Source organism: Grampus griseus, assembly GCF_964374135.1.
Source record: "Grampus griseus genome assembly, chromosome: 14".
NCBI lineage: Eukaryota > Metazoa > Chordata > Mammalia > Artiodactyla > Delphinidae > Grampus > Grampus griseus.
The window spans coordinates 20,284,500-20,308,087 of record NC_139008.1 but is presented as its reverse complement, the minus strand read 5'-3'; the positions used below and the strand labels follow the sequence as shown (position 1 = coordinate 20,308,087).

Here is a 23,588-nt window from a genome sequence, read left to right as displayed (position 1 = left end):
AATATGAATGAGATTCCAAAGTTGCCTACAGAAAAATAGTAATTTTCTGGCAAAGGTATACTCTAAACTCCATGGAAAGAGAATACACTCAGGGGGAGGAACGGCCCTCTCCATCACTAGAGTGGTCTCCTGCAGCCATGATTGCTTACATGACTCTGTCCCACTGGCCACAGTTGATTGGACCAGGGGTAGACAGCTGACCCAAGCTAGGCCAATCAGATTCTCTCCTGGGATTTTGGACATGGAATACTAGTTATTGAATTGGCAGTGTAGCAGAGGGGAGATGATTCAGCTTTAGGGCTGGGGCAGTTGTTCAACAGCTGCAGAGATAAGAGAAAGCCAGCCTGCAGAAGAAAGATGAGAGTAGCAGACACCCAGACAGAGACGAAGGTTAGAAACTGCAGTTTCAGAGGGATAAAGGTGAGTGTGTTGGGTCCTAATAGGTTTTTGGGTACAGATTCCAGTCTCTTGTAAAGTCCAGCTGGAAGTCCTGCCCTTGGGATCTGTGGGTCCTAAATCTTCCAGTAAATTACTTTCATGGTTTAAGTTAGTCTGAGTGTGTTTCTATGTGTTGCAACCAAGATCAGCATCTCTAAGGATGAAAATACTGGTGATGAGGATGACTGTAATTGATAACATTTGTTGAGTGCCAGGCACTGTTTTAAGAACTTTACATATGTCATCTATTTTGATTCTTACAATTTGCTGAGACAGATACAACTGTTATCCCCATTTTAACAAATGAGGAAACTGAGCTACAGAAGTCACACACTAAGTGGCAGAACCAGTTTTTGAGTCTAGACAGTTGGCCTCTATGGCCTTCACTTCACTATACTCTGAAAAAACACTGGGGGACGGACTTGAGGTTATTTAAACTGTGAAGTCCTTTTACACATTCCTTCTGATCCTGAGCAAAACCCCAGAGCAGAGGATACATGCTGCTTCTCAGACAACTCACTCCAACCGAGGAAGTGGCCACAACTTTATCGACTCAGCAATTTGATCACTCATTTTGTTAAAACAGTCAGATTCCCTAACCAAGATCTAGAGTTTCTTGTAAGCATATTTGATGTCTTAGAATCGAAGCCTCTGATGTCACTCAGAGTGACAAGAGTTGAGGTTGGACTCTGGGTTGTCGTAAGCCTCATACTAAAACCTCAGAAGAGTTGATCAACTTTTCTGAGCCTCAGTCTCCCTATCTAAAACATAGAAACAACAACCATAATAATAATGCCTGTCTCATGGGGTTGGGAAGATTTAAAGAGATGATGAACTAAACTGTTTACCAGCATAATTTTTTTTTAATATTTATTTACTTATTTTGGTTGTACCGGGTCTTAGTTGCAGCATGCAGACTCCCAGTTGCGGCATGCATGCAGTATCTAGTTCCCCAACCTGGGGTCGAACCCAGGCCCCCTGCGTTGGGAGCATGGAGTCTCAGCCACTGAACCACCAGGGAAGTCCCCTACCAGCATAATTTGAAACCCAGAAGTGGTTGAGGCTCACGTGAACGCAAACTAAATTGCAAGCATTATTATTCTGTGTCCCCTTTGGCGGAACACCTGTTGTTTCTGCCATTGCCCCTTCTTCTGGAAAAACCACCCTACTTCTCCTTGGGAACTTTTCCTCCATTGGATATATTCCTGGCTGAGGAATGGTAACATGACCTCCCAACCACTCTCTTCTTAGAATCTGAATCTTTAGCTGAATCATCCAAAACTGAAGGGGAAAAAATACAGAGAAACCATAACAAAAAATAGTTAAGAGTTCATGTGTTCCCACTGAAGAACACAGACAAGACTGGCCATGAGCTCCTGCTGCCTACATGCTCAGAGCTTCCCTGGTTCCTGTCTTTTCCAAGACCTGGTTCTTTGGCTTTCCCATAGAGTCTATGACTTTCTCACAAATTTAAACTCCCATAAACTTAAAGTCTCCAAGAAACCTAAGTTAGGCAGAGCTGGTTTCCATTGCTTGCCATCAAAGAACTTTATCTGATGTACTTTTCAAGCAAGGATTAGGTCTCTGTGAAACTCAGCAAATTCTTTAATCCCCTTTCCCTATTCCCCTGGAAAAGGACAGTGTATTAGCAATTTCTTACTGGGTAACAAATTATCCCAGAGCTAAGTGGCTTTAAACAATAAATATTTATTATCTCATAACTGTATGTCTGAAATTCAGGAGCAACTTTGCTTAGTGGTTCTGGCTCAGGATCTTTCAAGAAGGCTGCAGTCAGCACTATTTACAATAGCCAGGACATGGAACCAACCTAAATGTCCATCAACAGAGGAATGGCTAAAGAAGATGTGGTACATATATACAATGGAATGTTACTCAGCCATAAAACGGAACGAAATTGTGCCATTTGCAGAGACGAGGATGTTCCTAGAGACTTTCATACAGAGTGAAGTAAGTCAGAAAGAGAAAAACAAATATCGTATATTAACACGTATGTGGAATCTAGAAAAATGGTACAGATGAACTTATTTGCAAAGCAGAAACAGAGACATAGAGAACAAACGTATAGATACTAAGGGGGATGAGGGGGTGAGATGGATTGGGAGATTGGGATTGACACATACACACTACTATGTATAAACCAGATAACTAACGAAAACCTACTGTATAGTACAGGGAACTCTATACTCAATGCTCTGTGGTGACCTAAATGGGAAGGAAATCCAAGGAAGAGGGGAATATATGTATACGTGTGGCTGATTCACTTTGCTGTACAGCAGAAACAAACACAACATTGTAAAGCAACTACACTCCAATTAAAAAAAAAAAAAAAAAAGAACGCTGCAGTCAAATGTCAGCCAGCATTGCAGTCATCTGAAGGCTTGACTGGGGCTGGAAGACTGACTCCCAAGATGGTCCATTCATACGGCTGTTGTCCAAAGGCCTCCGATCCTTGTCTCTCTGACTGTCTTCACAGTGTGGAAGCTGGCTTCCCACAGAGTAAGGGATCCAAGAGAACAACATGGAAGCCATGATACACCACACAGAAGTCAGCCCTATTCAGTGTGAATGCCAGGAGGCAGCGATGACTGGGGGCTACAAAGGGGAAGCCCAGTAGCTGTGTAGGGGTCTTTGTAGCCGGCCACCATCCTCCTTCCACTTCAGCTATTCCTATTCACCCCAAGAAGAACATCTCATTTCAGAAACCCACAGACAGTGATTTACAAATGATGGGTGGAAGAAGGAGGCAAATATGAAGAAAAAGATGCAGAGCAGGCAGGGTAGAGGTCTCCAGTCCAAGGACCGGGGGAGAACTGGAAAAGAGGAAGAGACAAACTTTAGGGAAGGGAGATACAGGCTGCCCCAAGCCCAAGGACAAAGAGTAGTATAAAACGTTAAGTGTTCCCCCTGGGCAGATTTGTGGGTTCTTCCCTTATAAGCCCCAAAGAAAGTCTAACAAGCCACTTCAGCCCAGCTTGTCAGTCATTGCTCCAGACTCAAACTGGGGGCTTCCCTGGTGGCACGGTTGTTGAGAATCCACCTGCCAATGCAGGGGACACGGGTTCCAGCCCTGGTCCGGGAAGATCCCACATGCCATGGAACTAAGCCCGCATGCCACAACTACTGAGTCCACGTGCCACAACTACTGAAGCCCGTGTGCCTAGAGCCCGTGCTCCACAACAAGAGAAGCCACCGCCATGAGAAGCTCACGCACCACAACGAAGAGTGGGCCCCCGCTCACCGCAACTAGAGAAAGCCTGTGCGCAGCAACCAAGACCCAACACAGCCAAAAATAAATAAATTAAAAAACAAAGTCAAACTGGGCCCGAGAACTGGGACCCAGGGATCCAGGCTGCTGCCAAGCTGTTATGCATGGGCTGAGTTGTGTTCCCCTCAAAACTCACATGTGAAGCCCTAACCTCTCTGTACCTGAGAATGTGACAAAATTTGCAGACAGGGCCTTTAAAGAAGTGATTAAGTTCAAACTGGGCCGTGAGGGTGGGCCTTAACCCAATCTCACTGGTGTCCTCTTAAGAGGGCCTTTGGACAAACAGAGGTACCGAGGGCACACACAGAGGGAAGGCCTTGTGAGGAAAGAGCAAAAAGGCAGCCGTCTGCAAACCAAGGAGCGAGGCCTCAGGAGAAACGAAACCTGCCAACACCCTGATCTTGGACTGCTGGCCTCCACAACTGTGAGAAAATCATTTTCTGTTATTTAAGCCACCATTCTGTGCTATTTTTTCATAGCAGCCCGAGCAGACTAAAACATGAGCTGCGACTGCTCAGTGAGCCAGCTCCTAACCTCTGCTGTGTACTGTGGTGTCAGAACCATAAGTGAGGCCTTCCTTTCCAGCGTCAGGTAGGTGAGGGGGGCTCGGTGACCCTGGCCAACTGATAAGGATGGGCCTGGCGTGGAGCCATAAATGCACCTGTGCACCCAGAGGTTGTGTGTCCATTCTTGGTTCCTTCCACAAGCTTCCGATGGGCCCCAGGCCTCCTGCTCCTCCCCTCTGAGGGCAGGTCCCACAAGAACAGTTCCTGTGGCCACCTCTGCTGTCCTGCACACCTTCTCTCTAGCTGGAAAGCACCTTCTGTATTCGTTCCCGCACTTCCTTTGGTCCCAAGGACAACATCATCTCAGCTACAGGAGGTCCTTGCTAAGAACAAAAAGAGAAAACATGGCCTTAAGATGCCTGAGGAATGAACACCCAACTTGGTCTGCAGAAGTTACCCCTAGGCCAACCCCAGCACTGCTGCCTGCATCCCAAGGAGCAGAGTCTGCATTTTACGGGCTTTGATTTCTAAGGATGGGTCCCAGAAGCCTGCTCTTGCTGGGTTGGTAGGTCCAATAGCCCCAGTCAACCGCCGGCTCCATGACGGCAGGGAGCACATGTGTTTCACTCACTACCGTATCCACTGTACCTAGTATGGTGCTTACACATGGTAGGTACTCAGTAAGTATTGTCTGTTGAATGACTGAATGAGGGGGGTGGTCATGTTTCATTCATCTTTGCAGCCCCCAAACTGAGCTTAGTGCTGCCGGTGAATGTTAGCTGAGTGGATAAATGAGGGCTCCAGGGCACAGTCCAGCCACCCGCCTCACCAGCTGTCCACTGAGGGCCACTCGGAGGAGCTTCATCACGTTACTGTGTTTGGTGCCTTCCAGACCTTCTGACAGCTTCTTCAGTTCTCCGTTCAGCATGTCCTGAGTTAAACTCATACCGGGTCCTTCTAAAAGCCTAGAAGAGGGCCAGTCTATAAGGGGCCAGCATGGGCCAGTGGCAAGTGGGTGGAAGGGAGGACTTCAGAAGATTCATCCATCAGCTACAATATACATTAACAGCACAACCAATGTTCAAGCCTGCCTTGTGGGTGGGGGATATCTACTACCCCCATCCCCATCCTAGTTGCGGAAGAAACAACCACCAAGAGACTACAAACACAGAGAATCCAAGCAAGTGGGCATAAAATAAGGAAACTAAGAGGAAACCATAGAGGATTTACTGATTACTACCTGTGCCATGTAATCTTCATGCCTCAGTTTTCTCACCTGTAAAGTGGGAATAATAAGTGTCTGCACCTCACAGGGCTATGGTGGGGCTAAGTTAAAACTTGTAAAGCACTAAGTACATTGCCTGAACAGATGGTAAGTACTTGAAAGGATGAGCTCTTATATTTCAATAAAAAGTTAAATATTAGCTAATATTTATTACATCCAAGAGCTCAGAGACATTGCAAGAGGATCTGAAAAGACACTTAGGATTGGGTTACACATAGGATGGAAGAATGAAGCCCTCTGGGAAATGATCTGAAACACAGCTTCAAGACTTCTGGGGGATGTAGCGGAGAAGAGCTGAAAGAAGGAAATCGGGAGACCCCAGCTCCAGTAATGTCCCTGCCGCCAACTTGCTACAACCATTCTTTGCCCACAAATGAAACACTTAAGGAACTAAAACAGGCCAGCAACCATTCCCCCCTTTCCTGGCAGTCCAGCTGAGACCCTCTCCCCAAAGCACGTTTGAGCTCAAGAGAAAGTCCCCAATTAGTCAGAGCACGACTTGCAAAAACTTCGTCCCAGCCCTGATTCTGAGTTAGAGCAAGAGACAGGAGCAGGGCAGGGGGAGTCATTCCACACGGAAGAGGGACCGAGGCTGGAGATCTTCACTAGTGCAGACGATCCTCGACGCCACCTCTGACACCACCTGCTCCCAAAAGGGCCCAGACACTCCATTCCCCACATCAGCTCAGGGTGGAGGGCTACCGGCTCAGGGACTGGGTTCATGAGGAATTGAAACAAAAAGCCTTTTAGTGCAGATTTCCTTACTCACTCCAGTACTTGAGCAATTCAGTTTCAATTTGAGAAACATAATCATCTGTATTGCATCTTAAAACCGGACCACATGATTGCTATTTATGAAATGGAGAAGAGGAAATATTGAAAATATGAAATGTAATGTGGTTTGCAGCAACATGGATGGACCTAGAGATTATCATACGAAGTGAAGTAAGTCTCAGAAAGAGACAAATACCATGATATCACTTATATGTGGAATCTAAAATATGACACAAATGAACATATCTACAAACCAGAAACAGACTCACAGACATAGAGAACAGACCTGTGGTTGCCAAGGGTGGGCGGGGTGGGGGGAGGGAAGGATTGGGAGTTTAGGACTAGCAGATGCAAACCATTATGTATAAAATGGATAAACAACAAGGTCCTACCACAGAGCACAGGAAACTATAGTCAATATCCTGTGATAAACGATAATGGAAAAGACTATGGAAAGGAATGTGTATAACTGAATCACTTTGCTATATAGCAGAAATTAACACATTGTAAACCAACTATACTTCAAAAAAACCCAAAAATGTAATGTGGGAAAAAACCAAACACACTCCTCAATGTCACTGTGGGGAAGCAGGCTGCCAAGGAGCTGGTGAGAGTAACAGGCCCCAGGCAGCCAACACTGGCAGCCAGGGCATGTTAGAGCTGGTCCAGGCCTTGGTGTGGGCACAGAGGGACTTCCAGAGATCCGGCAGCTTCTAAATATTTGGGCGTCAGCTTTCTTGCCTTCAGTGGGAGCCCCCGAGGGTCTCTAAAATCTAATCCCATGGCAGGGGTGGGGAGGTAAGACACTAGCCCAGTGAACTAGAACTAACAGCCTCGTGTGGAATGTCCTAAATTAAGGGAGTATTATTACTAATAATACCTCTTGGGAATTTATCCTGGAGATTTACTTGTAAGGGTGCTTAATGATGTCTATTCAAGGTTACTCACTGTGATTGTCTGTAACTGCAAAATTTGGAAGCAACCCAAATGTCCACCAATAGGATAGGAATTATATAAATCACAGTAAAGTGGTATAAAAAGGGAATAGCTGTAGCTGGGAGAAGAACGAGGATGCTCTTCTAAGCCCTGGACAGATCTAAAGATAAACTGTTAAGGGAAAAACAGACAGACAAACAAGCAAAGAAACACATATAGACACTTAGGGAAATACAGCCATTATTTTGTAAACTTTAAATGAAGTATAATCTATAAAAATACTGAATCACTGTGTTGTACATTTGAAACTAACATATTATAAATCAACTATACTTCACTAAAAAAATAAAAATAACACAAAAATCCCACCCAAAGACAACAGTGTTATTGTATCGTATTTTTTTGGCCGCACTGCTCGGCTTGCAGGATCTTAGTTGCCCATCAGGGACTGAACCCAGGCCCTCGGCAGTGAAAGCACTGAGTCCTAACCACTGGACCACCAGAGAATTCCCTGTATTGTACCTTTTGTGTAAAAAAGCTGAAAACTAAGGGTTATTTAGATATAGTTATGAATAGTAGTAACATCCAGAGAGGGTTCTGGAACAGGGCAGACAGGGGACAAGGATTAAAAATGGGACTCCTGATATATGCCTTTCAAAATAATTTCTAGGTTTTAAACCTAGAGGTTCAAGAGGTTTGAATGTATTAATAACAATTAAGTTTTAAATTCAAAAAATTGGAAGAATGGAGCTGTATACACATTTCCTTGAATCCACAGACGTTTCACAAAGGAAGCTGCTGTTTGGGACTGCCTTTCTGCTGGGGGCTGAGTAGGAGGGAAGACTTGTGATGGCTGCTTGCTATCAGGGGCTGTCCAAGTACTTTACACCAAAGATAAGCAACAGAGAATATGACTGGACATACGGTCTCTCGCCCCAGCCGGCTTGCGTCTCAATCCCTGCTCCTTCAATTTACTAGCTGTATTATTTTAGACAAGTTACTTAACCTCTTTGTGCCTTGATTTCCTCACCTGCTAAAATGGGGCTAACAGGAGTTCCTTTATTAAGTTGCTCTGAATTCAAGTGTACACACACACATAGCATGCACACGTATCCGTGTACACATCTAACGTATATGATATATAACACAGCATGCTGTAGGCACATGTGTAAGCAAACCCACACGAGTGTTTGCTATTATTATCTAATTTAATCTTTATAACTCTCTCCACAGGCCCTAACTCTCCCTGTGGAACTACCCGGCTCCATCCTCAGCCCATGTGCTTTGGCTGGGTCGGGGGCGGGGGGGGGGTCCACTCAGGGTCCCACGTATGACCTAACCTAAGCCAGTCAGCACATCACATTCTCCAGGCCTCAGTGACTAGTTCGGAGACAGAAAAACCAGGCCAATCAGGCCCCATCAGAGTGACTCTTAGGACACAGCTGGAGCCGGAGGCTAAGGTTTTGCTGTCTTAACCACCACAGTGGAGACTGTGAGAGAGGCTGCTTCTGCCCCTGGTATCCTTTCTCCCTCTCATGTGTACTGACACAATTTTCAGCTGGGCACCTGGTCCCCAAGGTAAAAACTACATTTTCTAGACTCCCTTGTAGCTTGGAGTGGCCGTAAGACAGGCGTTCGGGCCAGCGGGATGCAGGTGTAAACGAGTGTGTCACTTTTAAGTCAAGTCCCTAAGGGGGAGGAGTATCCCGTCCCCCTCTCCCTTCCCTCATTCTTCCTCTGGCTGAATTGTGAGCCACCATGGACCATGGGGACAAGAGCAAAACCCAGGGATGACAGGACCCTGGAGATGTGGAGAAAGCTCTTCAGCCCAAACTGCCTGCTCTGGATGCAGGTAAGGGAGAAAGGCGCTTGTCTTGTCTGGTAGAGCATCCGACGCTCCATCTACCCGATACAGAACCCCTGCAGAAGGAGTAGCGGGCGTGGAGGAGTGGGGGAGAAAGTCAAAGGGGCAGAGGGAGAAATTAGGTCTTGGTGCCGTATTTTTGGCCCCAGCTTTAAGCTGGACCTCAAGTTGGCTCTTCTCCTAGCCTCTGCAATTACGTACACCAATCATTCCCCCCCTTGCTTAAGCCCGTTTTGGTTGCACTTTGTGCCCTCGTAATCTGGAGAGTTCTGCTACTGTTAAAATAAGACCTCGTATCATCTCCACCCTATAGATGAGGAAATGGAAGCTCAAGGACGTGCAGTCACTTGGACAAATCGAAGCCCCCTGGGCAAGTGAACTAACTGGGCCAGCGAGGGGTGGGGCGGGAACGGAACCCAGGTGGGTTCGATCCCAGCGCCAGACCACCGCCTCTTCCTGGGAGAGCCTGGGCTCCTCAGGGTCAGCCCTTCCGCCAAGAGAGCCGTGAGTGATCGTCTCACGGAGAACCTCTCGCTAGCTCTGGGGCTGTACTGCAGGCCTGACAGCCGAGCCCTGGAGTGAAGGGGGCCCTGGTGGGGAGAGAGGGAAGAGAGGTGCAGAACCCTGAACTCAGCCTGCGGACACTCACCCCAGCACACGCTTGGCAATGATGTCCACCTTCTCCGAGATGGCGCCCAGCTGTGCTCGACTCACAGCAGGGCGAGTCCACAGGTAGGAGTGCGCTGCGGAGACCAAATCCTGCAGGTGGCAAATGTGACCCTGGGGGAAGAGGCGGTCACTGAACGTCCTGGGATGGGGCTCTGACGCAGCGGGAGGGGGAGGAGTGGGGCGCCACCCGCGCCCTGGGTCCCCCCCGAGCTCCCGACACCACACCTGTCTCAGCAGGATGATCCTCTCCACGTAGGCTGCGTCCAGCACATTCCTGTCTTGCAGCTGGCTCCCGAATGCCTCCTCCACGAGAGCCTGTAGCTTCCCCACCAGCTGGTGTCTCTGGGTCTCATCGCTCACCAGCCGGCGGAGGTGCAGCCTGCCGGGGAAGCCAAGGGACCGTCCTGCCACGGGCATCTCCAGCCCAGACAACTCTCTTCCCCAGTGGAGTGGGTGGGGTTTGAAGAATGACACCTTCCGGCTGGAGCAGAGAGGAGGGTGCCGAAGGTCTGCCCGTCCCTCTGCTCCCCAGGGCCTCTCACATGGCCTGCCACCCTCCTCTGAGCTACCTGCCTGGCCTCAACAGGCACCTGAGTTTACAAAGCAGAACCTGGCGGTGCCTGCCTCCTCGCAGAGTTCAAAGCATGGGGCTCTGGAGCAAAAGGGCAGAGGTCGAGAATATGGATTTCTAGGATTCAAAGCCATGTCCAGACGGCACAGTTCTCTGAATTCACGGCTCACAGTTAAAAAGCTCAAGTTTTCCTGTCAGGTCAAATCTTTCCCTTTTCAGAATTCTTCTAACCGCCTTGTTCCCTCCTTCAGAAGCAACAAAGCCTCTAAGACTCCAAGCCTCAAACCAGGCCCTGTCAGTCCTGTCTCTGGGCTGCCCTCACCCTGTCCCCAGCACGACTGGAGGGACCCAAGAGAGCGAGCAGCGAGGGGCCGAGGGCCATTCTGTAGGCGCTTGGGCCCCTGTCCCTGCCGCAGAAGAAAGGCAGGCAGCAAGGGACTCTTGATCATCTCATGGGCTCTGAGACTGCACAGGCCTGTGGGTGAAGCCAGCTTTGCCAGATGTCTGCAGCAAGTTACACAACCGTTCGGAGCTCAGGGTGCTTGTCTGTTACTGTGGGAACAACGGGGCCTCCCTCACAGGGCGCTGGGCAGAGTAAATGAGGAGCTGTCTGTAAAGCACTGAGTACCAGGCCTGCGTTACTGCCACACCCGGCAGTTGGAGACGGGCAGGGAGTCTGAACACAGGGTGGAAGGATGAGACCGTCTGGGAAGCAATCTGGAGCACTCACTGGCCCAAAACCATCACTTTCTAAAACGAATGAAGAGAAATCACATGAAATTTGTACTGAAACTGTTTCTAGGACCTCCTTAGTAGTTAGATGAGACAGTGGGAAGAAAGAAATCAGGCTTGAGATAGTCCACGGCCTGGGACGTAGCCAAGTGCTAGATAAATGTTCGTTACCATCACTACCTCCACCACACCACTAGCACTGCTATGACAACTACTATCTTTACAACTGTTACTGAAATAATCATAGCAGTGGCTTGATTACAGAAACAACTAAAGAGAACAGCTTCGGCTGCACAAAAACTGAGGGCATCTATCCCAAGCAAAAGCCCACTGCCGTCTCCCTCTGGCTCCCCTTCATGCTTTGCAGAGGACTGGAATGGGTCACAAAGTATCTCCCCCGTTCCAACTCCATTACTCCCAGGGATATCGCTTTCTCCATGATAAGAAAGGTAGAGAACAGGCTGCATTCAATGTGCACGCTGTTTGCTCCTGAATGCCCCACTCAAGAGATGCCCACTCACAGTGGTTAAGAATCCGCCCGCCAACGCAGGGGACAGGAGTTCAATCCCTGTCGATCTCTGTTCGATCCCGGGAAGATCCCACATGCCGTGGAGCAACTAAGCCTGTGTGCCACAACTACTGAGCCTGTGCTCTAGAGCCCGTGAGCCGCGACTACTGAAGCCCATGCACCTAGAGCCCATGCTCCACAACAAGAAGCCACCGTAATGAGAAGCCTGCACACCGCAACAAAGACCCAACGCAGCCAAAAATAAATAAATAAAAATAATAATAATAAAAAAGATGCCCATCATTACTGTGTGAACTTGAACTTGGGCTGGTTATTCAACTTCCTGACATCTTGCTCTCCTTGTACGCACACTAGGGCAAAATCATACAACTGACCTTATGTCTGATGTGGGAAGTACATGAAGTAACGTCCTTGACACACCCTTGACACACCCGTAGTCGATGTGAATCCCCTGGGCTCATGCCATAAAGCACCGAGAAGAGCCTGCCCCCAAACCAAGGCTCAAGAGAAGACATCAAAGAGTCCCTGGCCCTTAAGTACGGACCTGTCCTCTGGCTTTCCCTTTAATGCCCTTAGCCTGAGATGTGGCAACAGTGATCCGAACTGTAACTGTGGCTGGAGGTTTCGCAGGGAAGAACTACTTGAAATGTAAAACAGACGCCATGACACAGCACTGTTACTGTGTTGGCTGGGTAGGGGAGGGGCTGAGCAGGAATAATGGTGACTACAAAAACCGTACCTGCCATTTTACTGAGCGCTTTCTATGTGCAAAATAGTTTGAGGCTTAATTTAACTGAACAATCGCCTAAGGTGAGAAAACATTTTAGAGAAAAGAGGCTTGAGGAGGTTAGGTGACTTACCAGTGGTCACATGGCACTAGACACCTGAGCCCATGGTCAAAATCAAGTGTGTGTGACTCCAGAGCCCACTAGACCTTCCACCGTGGGGACCCAGCATCAGCCGGTGAGCCCTTTTCTCCTGGGGGTGCTCCAGATTCCCCGCTCACCTGTTGAATTCTGGGAGCTTCTCCAGGTCCAGCAGGGCTGAGTGGCAGGTGACCCGGGTCAGGTCAAACTGTGAGATCAGCTCTGGCAAGGTCCTGCCCATCTGGTTCTCTGCAAGTGAGGCAGGCCCAGCTGCTCAGCACCCACCCCCCACCCTGCCATTCCACCTTCAATCACAAGGGAGGCTGCCCAAACAGATTCGACTTCTAGGTATTTTATATACCAAGGGCCCGAGTGAGCTTTCATTTGCAGAAAGGGTTCTGTCACTAAAGAACAAAAAGCTTGAAAACAATCCGGCTAAATCAACCCTCACGGCCCTCAAAGACACGAGCTGCAAGAACAGCCTGCTCACTGCCTGGCTGCGCCCCAGGGATCTGACCCGACTGGTTTTGGATGGGGTCTGAGCAGGACTGCATTTCATAAGCTTCCTGGTGGATTCCAAAGTGCAGCCAGAGTGAGAAGAGCTGAGGCACGAGCTGCTTCTCACGAGCGGTGGCCCATCTCACGCAGTCAGTGGGCATCCTGGTTAGGCTTGAGCCTCTGCCACAGCCCTCACTAGCTGTGTGACTTCGGCAAGTTACTCAATCTCTCTGAGCCTCACAAGCTTCTAACAAACAGTGGGGATAATAAATACCCCTCAAGGATATTTTAAGGTTTAAATGAGATACAAGCAGAAAAAGCAGGAAGCAGACTATGGCCACATTTTCAGAAATCGTCCCCCCTCCAAAAGGTCATCCTATTTTGTGCATCATCAAGATGTGGGCCTAAGTCTTTGGTCAGCTTGGAATAAACTAGAGTCACAGTAATACTAGTAATACTGTCAGAGTACCTACTTGTACTTCTATTAATAATGTAATTACAATAATCACAGGATCTGTAATTTTTGTGCTGTTGTGTGGCAGATACTGTGCTGGTGCCTCATAGTCAGGAGCTCAGTGAACCCTAACTTAACCCTGTGAGGTAGACACTTAGCCCATTCTACAGATGAGGCAACCGAGGCTCACAGATCATAAGATCCTTGAGGGCAGGGATTACATCTACCTTGTTCACCATTGTAGCCCCAAGCACGTAACACGGTGTCTGGCTCAATAAACACTTGTCAAATAAGAGAAGGAACATGTATAAGATCACACAGCCAGTGGGCGGCACAGCTGGGACTGAAGGCCAGGCGGCCTGACCCAAGGCCCTGGCTCTTCAGTGCTATGGTTCCACCAGTACCTCTTGGGGAGTGGGTACCTGCAAACCCTGAGCCGCAGCTGGTGATGATATCGAGCAAGGCATCTGGCAGGAAGCCGGCGGCAGCAAAATGCTCCAGGAAGATGTCCCCTTGCCTCTTGGACAGTTTGCTGCCATCCCTGTTGAGGAGCAGGGGCAGGTGGGCAAAGTGCGGGGGTTGCCAGCCCAGGGCCTGGTAGAGGAGCAGATGCTTGGAGGTGGAGACCAGCCACTCGGAGCCCCGCAGCACGTGGCTGATGCCCATGTGGTGGTCGTCCACCACACAGGCCAGGTGGTAGGTGGGGAAGCCGTCGCTCTTCAGGATGACTGGGTCCCCCTCCACACTGGCCACCTCATGCCGATTCCAGCCGTACACCAAGTCCTGGAAGGCAGGCGCCTCCCTCTCCAGGTGGAAGCGGATGGGAGGCTTGGGGTCTTTGGCCAGCTTCTGGGCCACCTGCGCCTCGCTCAGGCTCCGGCACCGATTGTCATACCTGTTGGGAAGCAGAGCAGCACAGTAACTAAGAGTTACTAAGAGTAGTGGTGACGGGCGTGAGCCCTACCTTTGCCTCTGATAACTGTATGACCTTGGGCAAGTCATTTACCTCTTACAGCTGTCTCCTCAGTCTTGAATGGGGATAATAAGGTTATTGCGTGGGAGAACTAAGTGAGATAACATAGCACAGCAGTCACAAGCCTGTTTCCCTTCTTCCTTGCTAATGAGGAAACGTCAAATGTCACCCAAGGGGGTGAATCATGACTGATTTTGCTTAGCATGCAATCTCATTCCCCTAAAGCATTGACCCATCACTGAGATTCAAAAAAAAGTATGCTTGTGGGGTAGCGGAGGATGAAGGTTCTGGGAAAGATTTTCTCTCTAAGTGAGAAGCGGGCGAGCCACAGGGTGCTGCAGCCACTTGTAACTGATGGGGGAGGGGGGCAGCAAGGGAGGCAGCAACAGGCCAAAATAGAGTCTCGCCTTCTCAAAGCTGCTGGCTTCATCCTGGAGTCACCCACCTGCAGACTTCTGCAGAAGGAGAAGATGAATGTCTATGTGGTTTATGCTTTGGCTACTCAAAGTGTGGTCTGTGGACCTCCAGCGTCAGCCTCACCTGGGAGCTTGTCAGAAATGCGGCATCTCAGGACCTGCTGGACCCACCCTGGACCTGCTGAATCAGAAGCTGCCCGTTAACTAGACCCTCAGGTGATTCTTCTGCACATTGAAGTTGAGAAGCTCTGGTTTGTCCCTTTTAAACAGAGTATTTGTTACTTGCTCCCAAAAGTGTCCTAAATGATACACAAATGTAACACTTGTAAGTACCATCCTTGACACTGAGCTAAATGTTCAATCGTAAATGGCTGTATGGGACTTCCCTGGTGGCGCAGTGGTTAAGAATCTGCCTGCCAATGCAGGGGACACGGGTTCGAGCCCCGGTCTGGGAAGATCCCACATGCTGCGGAGCGACTAAGCCCGTGTGCCACAACTACTGAGCCTGTGATCTAGAGCCTGCGCTCTAGAGCCTGCGAGGCACAACTACTGAGCCCGTGTGCTGCAACTACTGGAGCCCATGCGCCTAGAGCCCGTGCTCCGCAACAAGAGAAGTCACTGCAATGAGAAGCCCGCGCACTGCAATGAAGAGTAGCCCCCACTCGCCACAACTAGAGAAAGCCCGCACGCAGCAAAAAAGACCCAATGCAGCCAAAAATCAATAAATGTATAAAATAAATAAATAAATGGCTGTATGGATCCAGGATAGGACATGATTGTAATTTTAAAAAATAATCTTCTGTCAATGGGCAAGTAGACCGTTTATGATTAAAAAGGCAATGCTGCAGCGGATGGCACGACCTTGTATGAGCATCCAAGCCCTTGTCCAAATAGTTCATTGAAACTGGAACTTGAATGTTATGATGCTGATGGGAGTACAAGCTAGTAGAGTGCCTCTAGACAGCATCTATCAAAGCTATAAATTAACCTGCAATTCCAAATCTAGGGAGGTAACCCAACAAACACATTGCACATGTGCCAAACGATGTACGTCAACATTATTCATCACCGTTCCCTTTTTTAGTAACAAAAGATTAGAGATGACATAAATGTTCATTAGAAAGGAACTGATCAAGTGAGTGATGACGCAGCCCTGTGACGGAATACTACGCAAGCAGAGGAAAATTTATGGACTCGCACAGACCGATCCTCAAGACAGTAAGTGGGATCTGTAAACTGCATGACACGCATCTTGTGGGCTACCATTTGAGCGGGGAAGAGGAGAATGATCCCTGCCTCATGGTGCTTTTCCCATGTCCTCCCCGCCCTTGAGCGTGGGCTGGACCTAGTGACTTCCTTCTGATGCACAGAGCACGACACAGCCGTGAGATGTCACTTCCCTGATTAGGTTATGCAGAAGCTGTAGCTTCCACCTTCCTCGCTCTCCCCTGCCTTCTCCCTGGCTTGCCCTGAGGAAAGCCAGCTGCCAAGCTGTGAGCTGCCCTGTGGAGAGGCCCACGTGGCTCGGAACAGATGCCTCCAGGCAACAGCCTCGGAGAGGCATGGAGGCAGATCCTTTGAGTCCAGCCTCGAGGTAACTGCAAGCCTGGCCAAGACCTTGACGCAGCTTTGAGAGCAACCCTGAGCCAAAGGAGCCAGCTAAGCTGTGCCCAAACCTGACCCACAGAAACCCTGAGATAAGCCAGTTGGGGATAATCTGTTACACAGCAAGAGCTAACGAACACATCCACCCCTGGGGAGGCACCCGTGACAGGCTGGGGCTCTCACCGGGGTGTCTGATGGTTCCTTAGGGCCTCCCTCTTCAGGAGCTCCAGCCGCTGGGGTGAGCAGAAACACGGGTATGCAGCGCCGCTCTTCAGCAGAGCTTCGGTGGCCTGGGCGTAGAGTGCAAGTCGCTGAGACTGCAGGTAGGGCCCTGCAGGACCTCCCCGGCGGGGGCTCTCATCAGGGGGGATGCCTACAACACAGGCAGAGAATAATCACCAAACGGTAATAACTACGATGCATAAGACACTGGTTCCCAGGCACTGTTATAAGCGCTTTACACATATAGCAAAGCTTCTAACCCTCCTGACAATCCATGAGGCTGTTACTCTTATGATTTCCCTTTTCCAGATGAAGAGTTAAAACACAGAGAGGTTAACGCTCAAGATCATGTGGCTGGTGGATAAGGAGTCGGATGGAGGTGCACTGGTTCCACGGCCCAGGCCCTTACAGGCACGTCCTCTCCCTCCATCCTTGCCCTGGGGAGGGAGAAGCCAGCAGGGCTGGAACAGGGGACTTGGGAGAAGAAGCGTGGTTCAGGGACAGCCCATTCAGCCTGGCTGGGCTCCTGGCCCTGCCCCTGACTGGCTGTCACGAGGGATAGTGCCTTGCACCTTCCAGGCTGCTTTTATGTTTTGTGATCGCTGTTAAAGCTCAAAACCACCCCACCCAGTAGGGGCCGTTATTACCCCCATTCAGTAAGGAGGACATGGGGGCGTAGAGGGGCTGTGTTATGTCACCTGGCCAAGGACCAAAGCCAGGTTAGCTGGCCCCAAGTCCGCACTCTTAACCACTTGGTGGACTGCCTCTTGCATTCCTTAGCCTTTCTAAGCCTCGGTTTCCTTCTCTGAAAAGTGGAGCTGAGAGTCTACTGTGCAGAGTGACCGAGATGTAAACGCACCAGTGCTTACACAGTGCTTAGTGCAATGGCTTCATGTAGAACAGCTGCAACATACGCTGTTAGATTAAATGTGACCTATTATAAGCGAACCGCCAACCCCAGGTCTGGTTTCCTCAGGTCACAAAGGATAGATTTAACTTATAAACGCTTCCGGGAGAGGTAGGGTGGACACAGAAGAGCTGGATGACGGTGTTTCTGCCCTGAAATGGCTTTCAAACAAATTAGGAAGAGGACAGGGCTAACCCTGCACACCCGACGTCACACAGACTCTGGAGGCTGAGGGGCCTGGGTTCAAGTGCACTGGCCATCTCTGAGGCCAGGCAAGACACCTACCAGAGCCTCCATTTCCTCCTTTACAAAAGAAGGAAACAAACATTTACTTTCTGCTGAGGGTCATCACGAGGCTGGAATGGGACGGCCTACGGGAAGGGTTTGGCGCTTTGCCTGGCACATCTCGGTGCTCAGCAGGTCCTGGCTGTGACCATCGTTGGTACTGTTGGTATTGGTATTTCTTCATTTGTCAGAGAAGGGGGGGGTTAGGTGCATCTGGGGCTCCTTCCTGATCTACCCTTAACGTGTCCAGCATTTGGAATGCTCCAGGGTTTAAGAGAGACTCCACTAGGAAAACTGAAAACAGAGTCACATAAAAAATAGTATGTAAATGTTCACGGCAGTTTTACTCATCATAACCAAAAAGCAGAAACAATCCAAATGCCCACTCACTGACGAATGGATAAGTAAAAAGTGTTATTTCCATACAATGAATATTGTTTGGCATAAACGGGAAAGAAGAACCAATTCATGCTACGACATACACGAACCTTATGCTAAGTGTAAGCCAGACATAAAATGAAACGTCCCAAATAGGCAAACCACAGAGACAGAAAGTAGGTTAGTGACTGCCAGGGGCAGGAGGGAAGGAGGAATAGGGAGTGCCTGGTGCAGGGTTTCGTTTTGGGGTGATGGAAATGTTCTGGAATTAGAGAGTGGTGGTGGATATACAACTCAGTGAATATACTAAAGACCACTTTGAGATGGTAAGTTTCATCCTATGTAAATTACATACCGATGCCCAAAGCAAGAAGCTCCAGAACTGAGCCACCTGGGGGGCGGATCCCTGCCCTCTGCCTCACCAGAAGGCTCACACCGTTGCGCCGAGCTGGAGGCTCCTCGGGGCAGGACACATCAGGCAGTCTTGCTCATCACGGTACCCTCGTGCCTAGCACGGTGTAGCAGGTGCTCCACGCCACGTGGCCAATCACGGGCTCCTGCCAACCTCCCTGTCCTCACGTCTCCAGGTCCTCTGTTTACCTCACCGTGCTTGGGCCACACTGGCTTCCTTGCTGCTCCTCAAATACATCCAGCACTAAGCTTCCACAGGGCCTTTGCATCTGCTATTCCCACTGCTTTGAGCATTCTCCCCCTAGGTAACCAGAGGGCTGGCCCCTCACTTTGTGCAACTCTCTGCTCTACCGTCCCCTCCCTGGGGAAGTCCCCCCCCCATCTCCAAGACCTGCTCCCTGCTGGTTTCCTCGCCTGCTACCTTTCCCTCCACATCACTTATCATCACTTAATATTGTAGTAAGAATGAATTCACCTGTTATTTATCTGTCTTCCCCTACTTACTGAGTGCAGGGTCTTGGTTCCATGCTTGAACACTATCACTACCTGGACCACAGTAAGTGACTTTGGTGCATGAATTCTTTTATTCAACTAATCTCAACTGAGTTTCTGCTATAACCTTCTACAGTAGAGGACAGAAATGAAATCAGTTTTTGCCCTTCAGGAACCCAAAATTTAGTTAATGATTTACCTGAGACTAGAATACACATGTCAAGACAGACTGGTGTTTTTGGCATTTTTCCTTGGCGAGCTTAAATAGTCATACCTGTTCTGACAGGAAGGCAGCTACTGACCTGGGGAACACAAATACACTCCTCCTCGTCCTCCCTGAGCTGAGCTGGCCTCAGGGCTAAACTTCCCTTAAAGAGACTGACTTAAGGAGCTGCACGTGTTTTGTTTGGCTCGTACAATGTGGTTTAAAAAAAAAAAAAATCTGAGCTCAGATTTAACAATGGGAAGTAGTCATCAAAAACAAAAAAACCCCAGAGTTCCGGCTCCTCCCGGAAATCAGAAGATTTGACAAGCTGGGCCAGGAGTCCCACATCAACTGGGCTGGCGCTTTCTCGGGCTTACCACACCCCTGGAGACTCCCGGTCCATCTTCCACTTGGCCTGTGTTTCCTGCCCGCTCCCAGGAGGAAGTGAGATTCCGAGATAAAAACAAGACTCTCCAAACAGCCTTGGAGCTTCTCATTCTGCCCTGCCCCAGGAACTTCAGCGTCTTTCCAGGTGGAACCCGCCACCCCAGGCAGCACAAATGTACTCATTCCTCCAGGGACTCCGCATTCTCCACCCTGGGCCATGTGAGAAAACCTTCAGGCTCCTTTTCCTGCTCCCTGCGCCTTCCTTGAAGAAGGGGCCTCTCCCGGCCAGCCTCACCTGCCCACTCCAGCATGTCCTCTATATTCTCCGCTGCCCCAGGCACAAGGCGGGTCTGATCCGTGTCCTCCAGCCTCAGGATGAAGTTCCCTCCGTGCTTCTTGGCAAAGACGTAGTTGTACAAGGCAGTGCGGAGGCCACCAAGGTGCAAAAAGCCTGGCGGAAGAAGAGAACAGCTCAGACAAGATGGGGAAGACAAGGGGCAAGTAAGTTCTGCTTGTGACACAAGGTCTCAGGGAACATCAAAGTCTAAGAAATGGCGCTACCCTGTCCCATCTCCCCGTCAGGCACCCAGGCAGGCAGGTTGCCACAGAAGAGGACTGGGCTGGTTGACTCATTTACCCTCATCCTGGAAGTGGAAGAACACTGAAGTTTTGGAGCATGTCATTGGGTAAAATGGCTCCAAATCTCCCCAACTGCACCCATCATTCTACTTTGACATTTGTCTTAAGGCCAAGTTTCACCCAAAGGAGAAGCAGACAGTTATTCAGTGAAGCCACATCACACGTGCATCTAACTTATGCAAATTCAATGAAGTCCTTGGACAAAAAAAAAAATTAACTACTAATTAAAAGTACTGTAAGATTACATTTTGCCCATACCCTCTATGCACTGTACGTGACTATCCACATCATACATTTTAAATTTTGTCTACTTGACACTTTAAGTGCTGGCTTTAGATACTAACCGAAAGTAATATTCGATGCCACTGTATTTCTCTTCACCCAAGTTTAAACACTTAATATTTTACTTTTTCATCATTCCTGACTGAAAAGTTAAAGTGAACAGTTTTCCCAGGGCTGTCATTTCCCCCCTTACCCTTCCTTCTTTGGGCCAGGTGTAGCGGAATAACTGAGGACATGGAAAGGAGACGTGACCCATGCCCCCCCGCCCCAGCAAACTGGGGGCTGGCGAATAAGCCAGAACTGTAAACAGTCCTGATTGCTTTGAGCCCCCCCGGCAAACCGGGGGCCTGCGAAGAAGCATTGAGTGCTTTGGGCACTGATCCATGAGATGTCCTCAGTATAATCAGAATGGTGGGAACGCGAGGAAATGTCCTTGTGCTACTTCAGTGTAATCAGAATGGTGGGAACGTGAGGAAATGTCCTTGTGCTACTTCAGTATAATCAAAATAATGGTGGGAAACTTGTGCTGCTTTTGCGCTCAAGGACGAAGCACGGCATGTTTTCAAGAAAGCCCGTTATTGCCTATATAATCAATAGAAACATATGTTGCTGCTTTGGCATTTCTGAAATGTTAAGAAAACAAGTCTTAAAATGTAAACATAGATAATGCTTTAATAAAAGCTACCACAGCAGGACAGACGGCGCTGCTTTGCCTGAGCGAACGGCAGCCCTCTACTGCTGTGCCTCGGCACAATTCATCTCGTGTGATGAGCTTGCTTTCGGCCCTGTCATAAGATAAACTATGACAGCCAGGCTACGGCCCTGTCTCCACAATGAGCTTGTCTGCATCTCCAAGTACAGGAGGCAGCACGGGATAGGAAATGCTTCTCTGGAGTCAGGTAGACTCCAGCTCAACACTGATTATGTATGTGACCTTCAGCTAGTTACAAGGCCACCACCAAAACCAGAGGTCCCCAAGATAGAGGACAGGGGTCCAGTAGTTGAAAGCAAGACCTTTTAGATCAAATAGACCTTGATTCAAATTCTGCTACCCCTTGGACACTCTACTTGACTTCTGTGTGCATCGATTTCTTAATTTGTTAGAGAGATTAACAACAAAAAATAGAAACCTTCCTTGCAAGGTTGCTGTGAGGCATAAATGTTGACCAGAGTACCCTATTAATTTTAGTTATTATAATGATCTACATTCTTCTATCTGTAGTCAACAGCCTTTCCAACATGGGCTCTTCCCACAGATCAGCAAGGAAAGGAGAATTAAAATCATCACAATGGAACCTTCTGCTTATTAAGTGCTTTCCATGAGTACCAGTCCTCACCCCGTGCCTCAGTTGCATTAGCTCAAACCATGAGGCAGGTACTATTACCAGCCCTGTTTGACAGATGGTAAAACTCAAGAGGTTCAGAGAAGTTAAATAATTTTCTCAAGCCACACAAATAGGAAGTGGCAAAGCCAGAAATTTGGGCCCAGACAATTCCAGGCCTTGGCACCCAAACCAGAGCTTGTCTGCAAACTGTTGGCAGTTGCCAACCAAGTTGACAGCAATTTGACAGAATAACTTTATATCTGTTGAATTCAATAGTCTCATATTTTGTATGCTTTTACGAGTTTCCTTTTTCTACTAATTTCTTTATATTGATTTTATAAAAGTATTAGTCCATAATTGACTGGAAATCAGAAACGAGTCCTTTCACCAGGGGTGGTTTGAGAAGCATGCTCTACACGATACTGCCTGCTGAGAAAGACCCCTGTCACTCTGTGTAGCTGAGACCTTGTCACAAAGGTAGCTCTGTGACCCTGGAGTTCAGAATGAGAGGCACGCTTGGTGTGAAGAGGGCAAGCAGGTTGCCTTGATGAGAAAAGAATTTGGGGAACTGGTGCGGAGGCCCTGACAAGATCGCCGCTAGGGTATACAGTGGGGCCCTGCCTGACTCTCTGGTTTGCTAGGCTCCAATACTAATCACAGGGCCTTTGTACCTCCAATTTCCTCTGCCCAGAAGGTTCCTTCTATAGGTTTCACATACCTAGCCCCTTCTTGTTATCTGGTTCTCAGCCCTTATGACACCTCCTCAGCAAGGCATCCCTGAGCATCCTACCCAACCCCCAGTCCCCTACCCTGCTTCATCTTCCGCATGACACAGGTGACTGTTTAAAACTAGTTATTTTTATACGTGTTTGTTGCAGCCACTACAGTGTAGGCTTCTTGGGAGCGGGGGCCCTACTTTCTCCATGTCCACTGTACCCCAGCGCCTAAAACATTTTGTACTCAATACACATTTACTATATACACAAAAAAAAAAGGGGCCCAAAGAAATGGTACAGTACAATAAACACGAAATTCCTGGCAACGTGAAAATTTTCCTCTCGTAAACCTATTTCTGCCTCTGTATAATGAGGCCGCACTACCCGCCCAGTCTGACTCCACCGGAAGGGATTCGCTCGGAACGTTCGGGGGGCGGGCAAGAGACGGTGGGCCTAGGCCTGCAGCGTCACGTCCGCCAAGGTTACCTGTGGGGCTGGGGGCGAACCGCACTCGCACCGCAGGCCCGGCATGAGTGCCCAGGCTGGCCTCGCGCCGTCCCAGGGGGCGGCCCAAGGCCTCCGGGGGCCTCCGGGGATGCAACAACCTCTTCAGGAGCACAGCCATGTGGAGTGGAACCGCACACGTGGGCTTCTCCGTGCATCACTTCCGGGGACTCCTCCCAGCAAATCCGCTTCCGCCACAGCAGGCGCAACCCCGCCCCTTAAAGGCGCAGGCCCCCTAGCCTACAAGCCCACTCCCCCTAGCCTACAAGCCCACGCCCCCTTGCACGACTGCGGTCCCACTCGGCCTCTAGGGGACAGAGTCCAGCGAGCGGGCGATTTCCCGGGCCCGCCCCCCGGGTTCTTGAAAGCTAAAGCGTGGCAGGGGCCGGGCCGGAGAAGCGGAGGAGGTGGGTCTCCATAGAAACCTCCACCT

At 49.3% G+C, this 23,588-nt stretch overlaps 1 protein-coding gene across 3 annotated transcripts; it reads right to left on the bottom strand.

The window, feature by feature from the left end:
- Positions 1 to 1,361: 1,361 nt before the first annotated feature.
- Positions 1,362 to 23,277, bottom strand: EARS2 (glutamyl-tRNA synthetase 2, mitochondrial). 3 transcript variants are annotated; one of them, XR_014297713.1, is made up of 10 exons: positions 23,138 to 23,277; positions 19,985 to 20,140; positions 16,586 to 16,775; positions 13,831 to 14,303; positions 12,597 to 12,705; positions 9,984 to 10,137; positions 9,739 to 9,869; positions 5,060 to 5,195; positions 4,386 to 4,613; positions 1,362 to 3,269 (listed from the first exon to the last, which is right to left on the bottom strand). XR_014297713.1 is itself a non-coding variant. In XM_082670800.1 (10 exons), exons 1-9 carry the CDS (start codon positions 23,274 to 23,276, stop codon positions 4,530 to 4,532), a joined length of 1,572 nt encoding a protein of 523 aa, XP_082526926.1. In that variant the 5' UTR covers position 23,277; the 3' UTR covers positions 1,362 to 3,269; positions 4,523 to 4,529. The 3 variants fall into 3 exon arrangements, 1 of the variants encoding a protein (XP_082526926.1); XM_082670800.1 differs by having other exon boundaries at positions 4,523 to 4,613; XR_014297714.1 differs by lacking the exons at positions 9,739 to 9,869; positions 9,984 to 10,137.
- Positions 23,278 to 23,588: the final 311 nt, after the last annotated feature.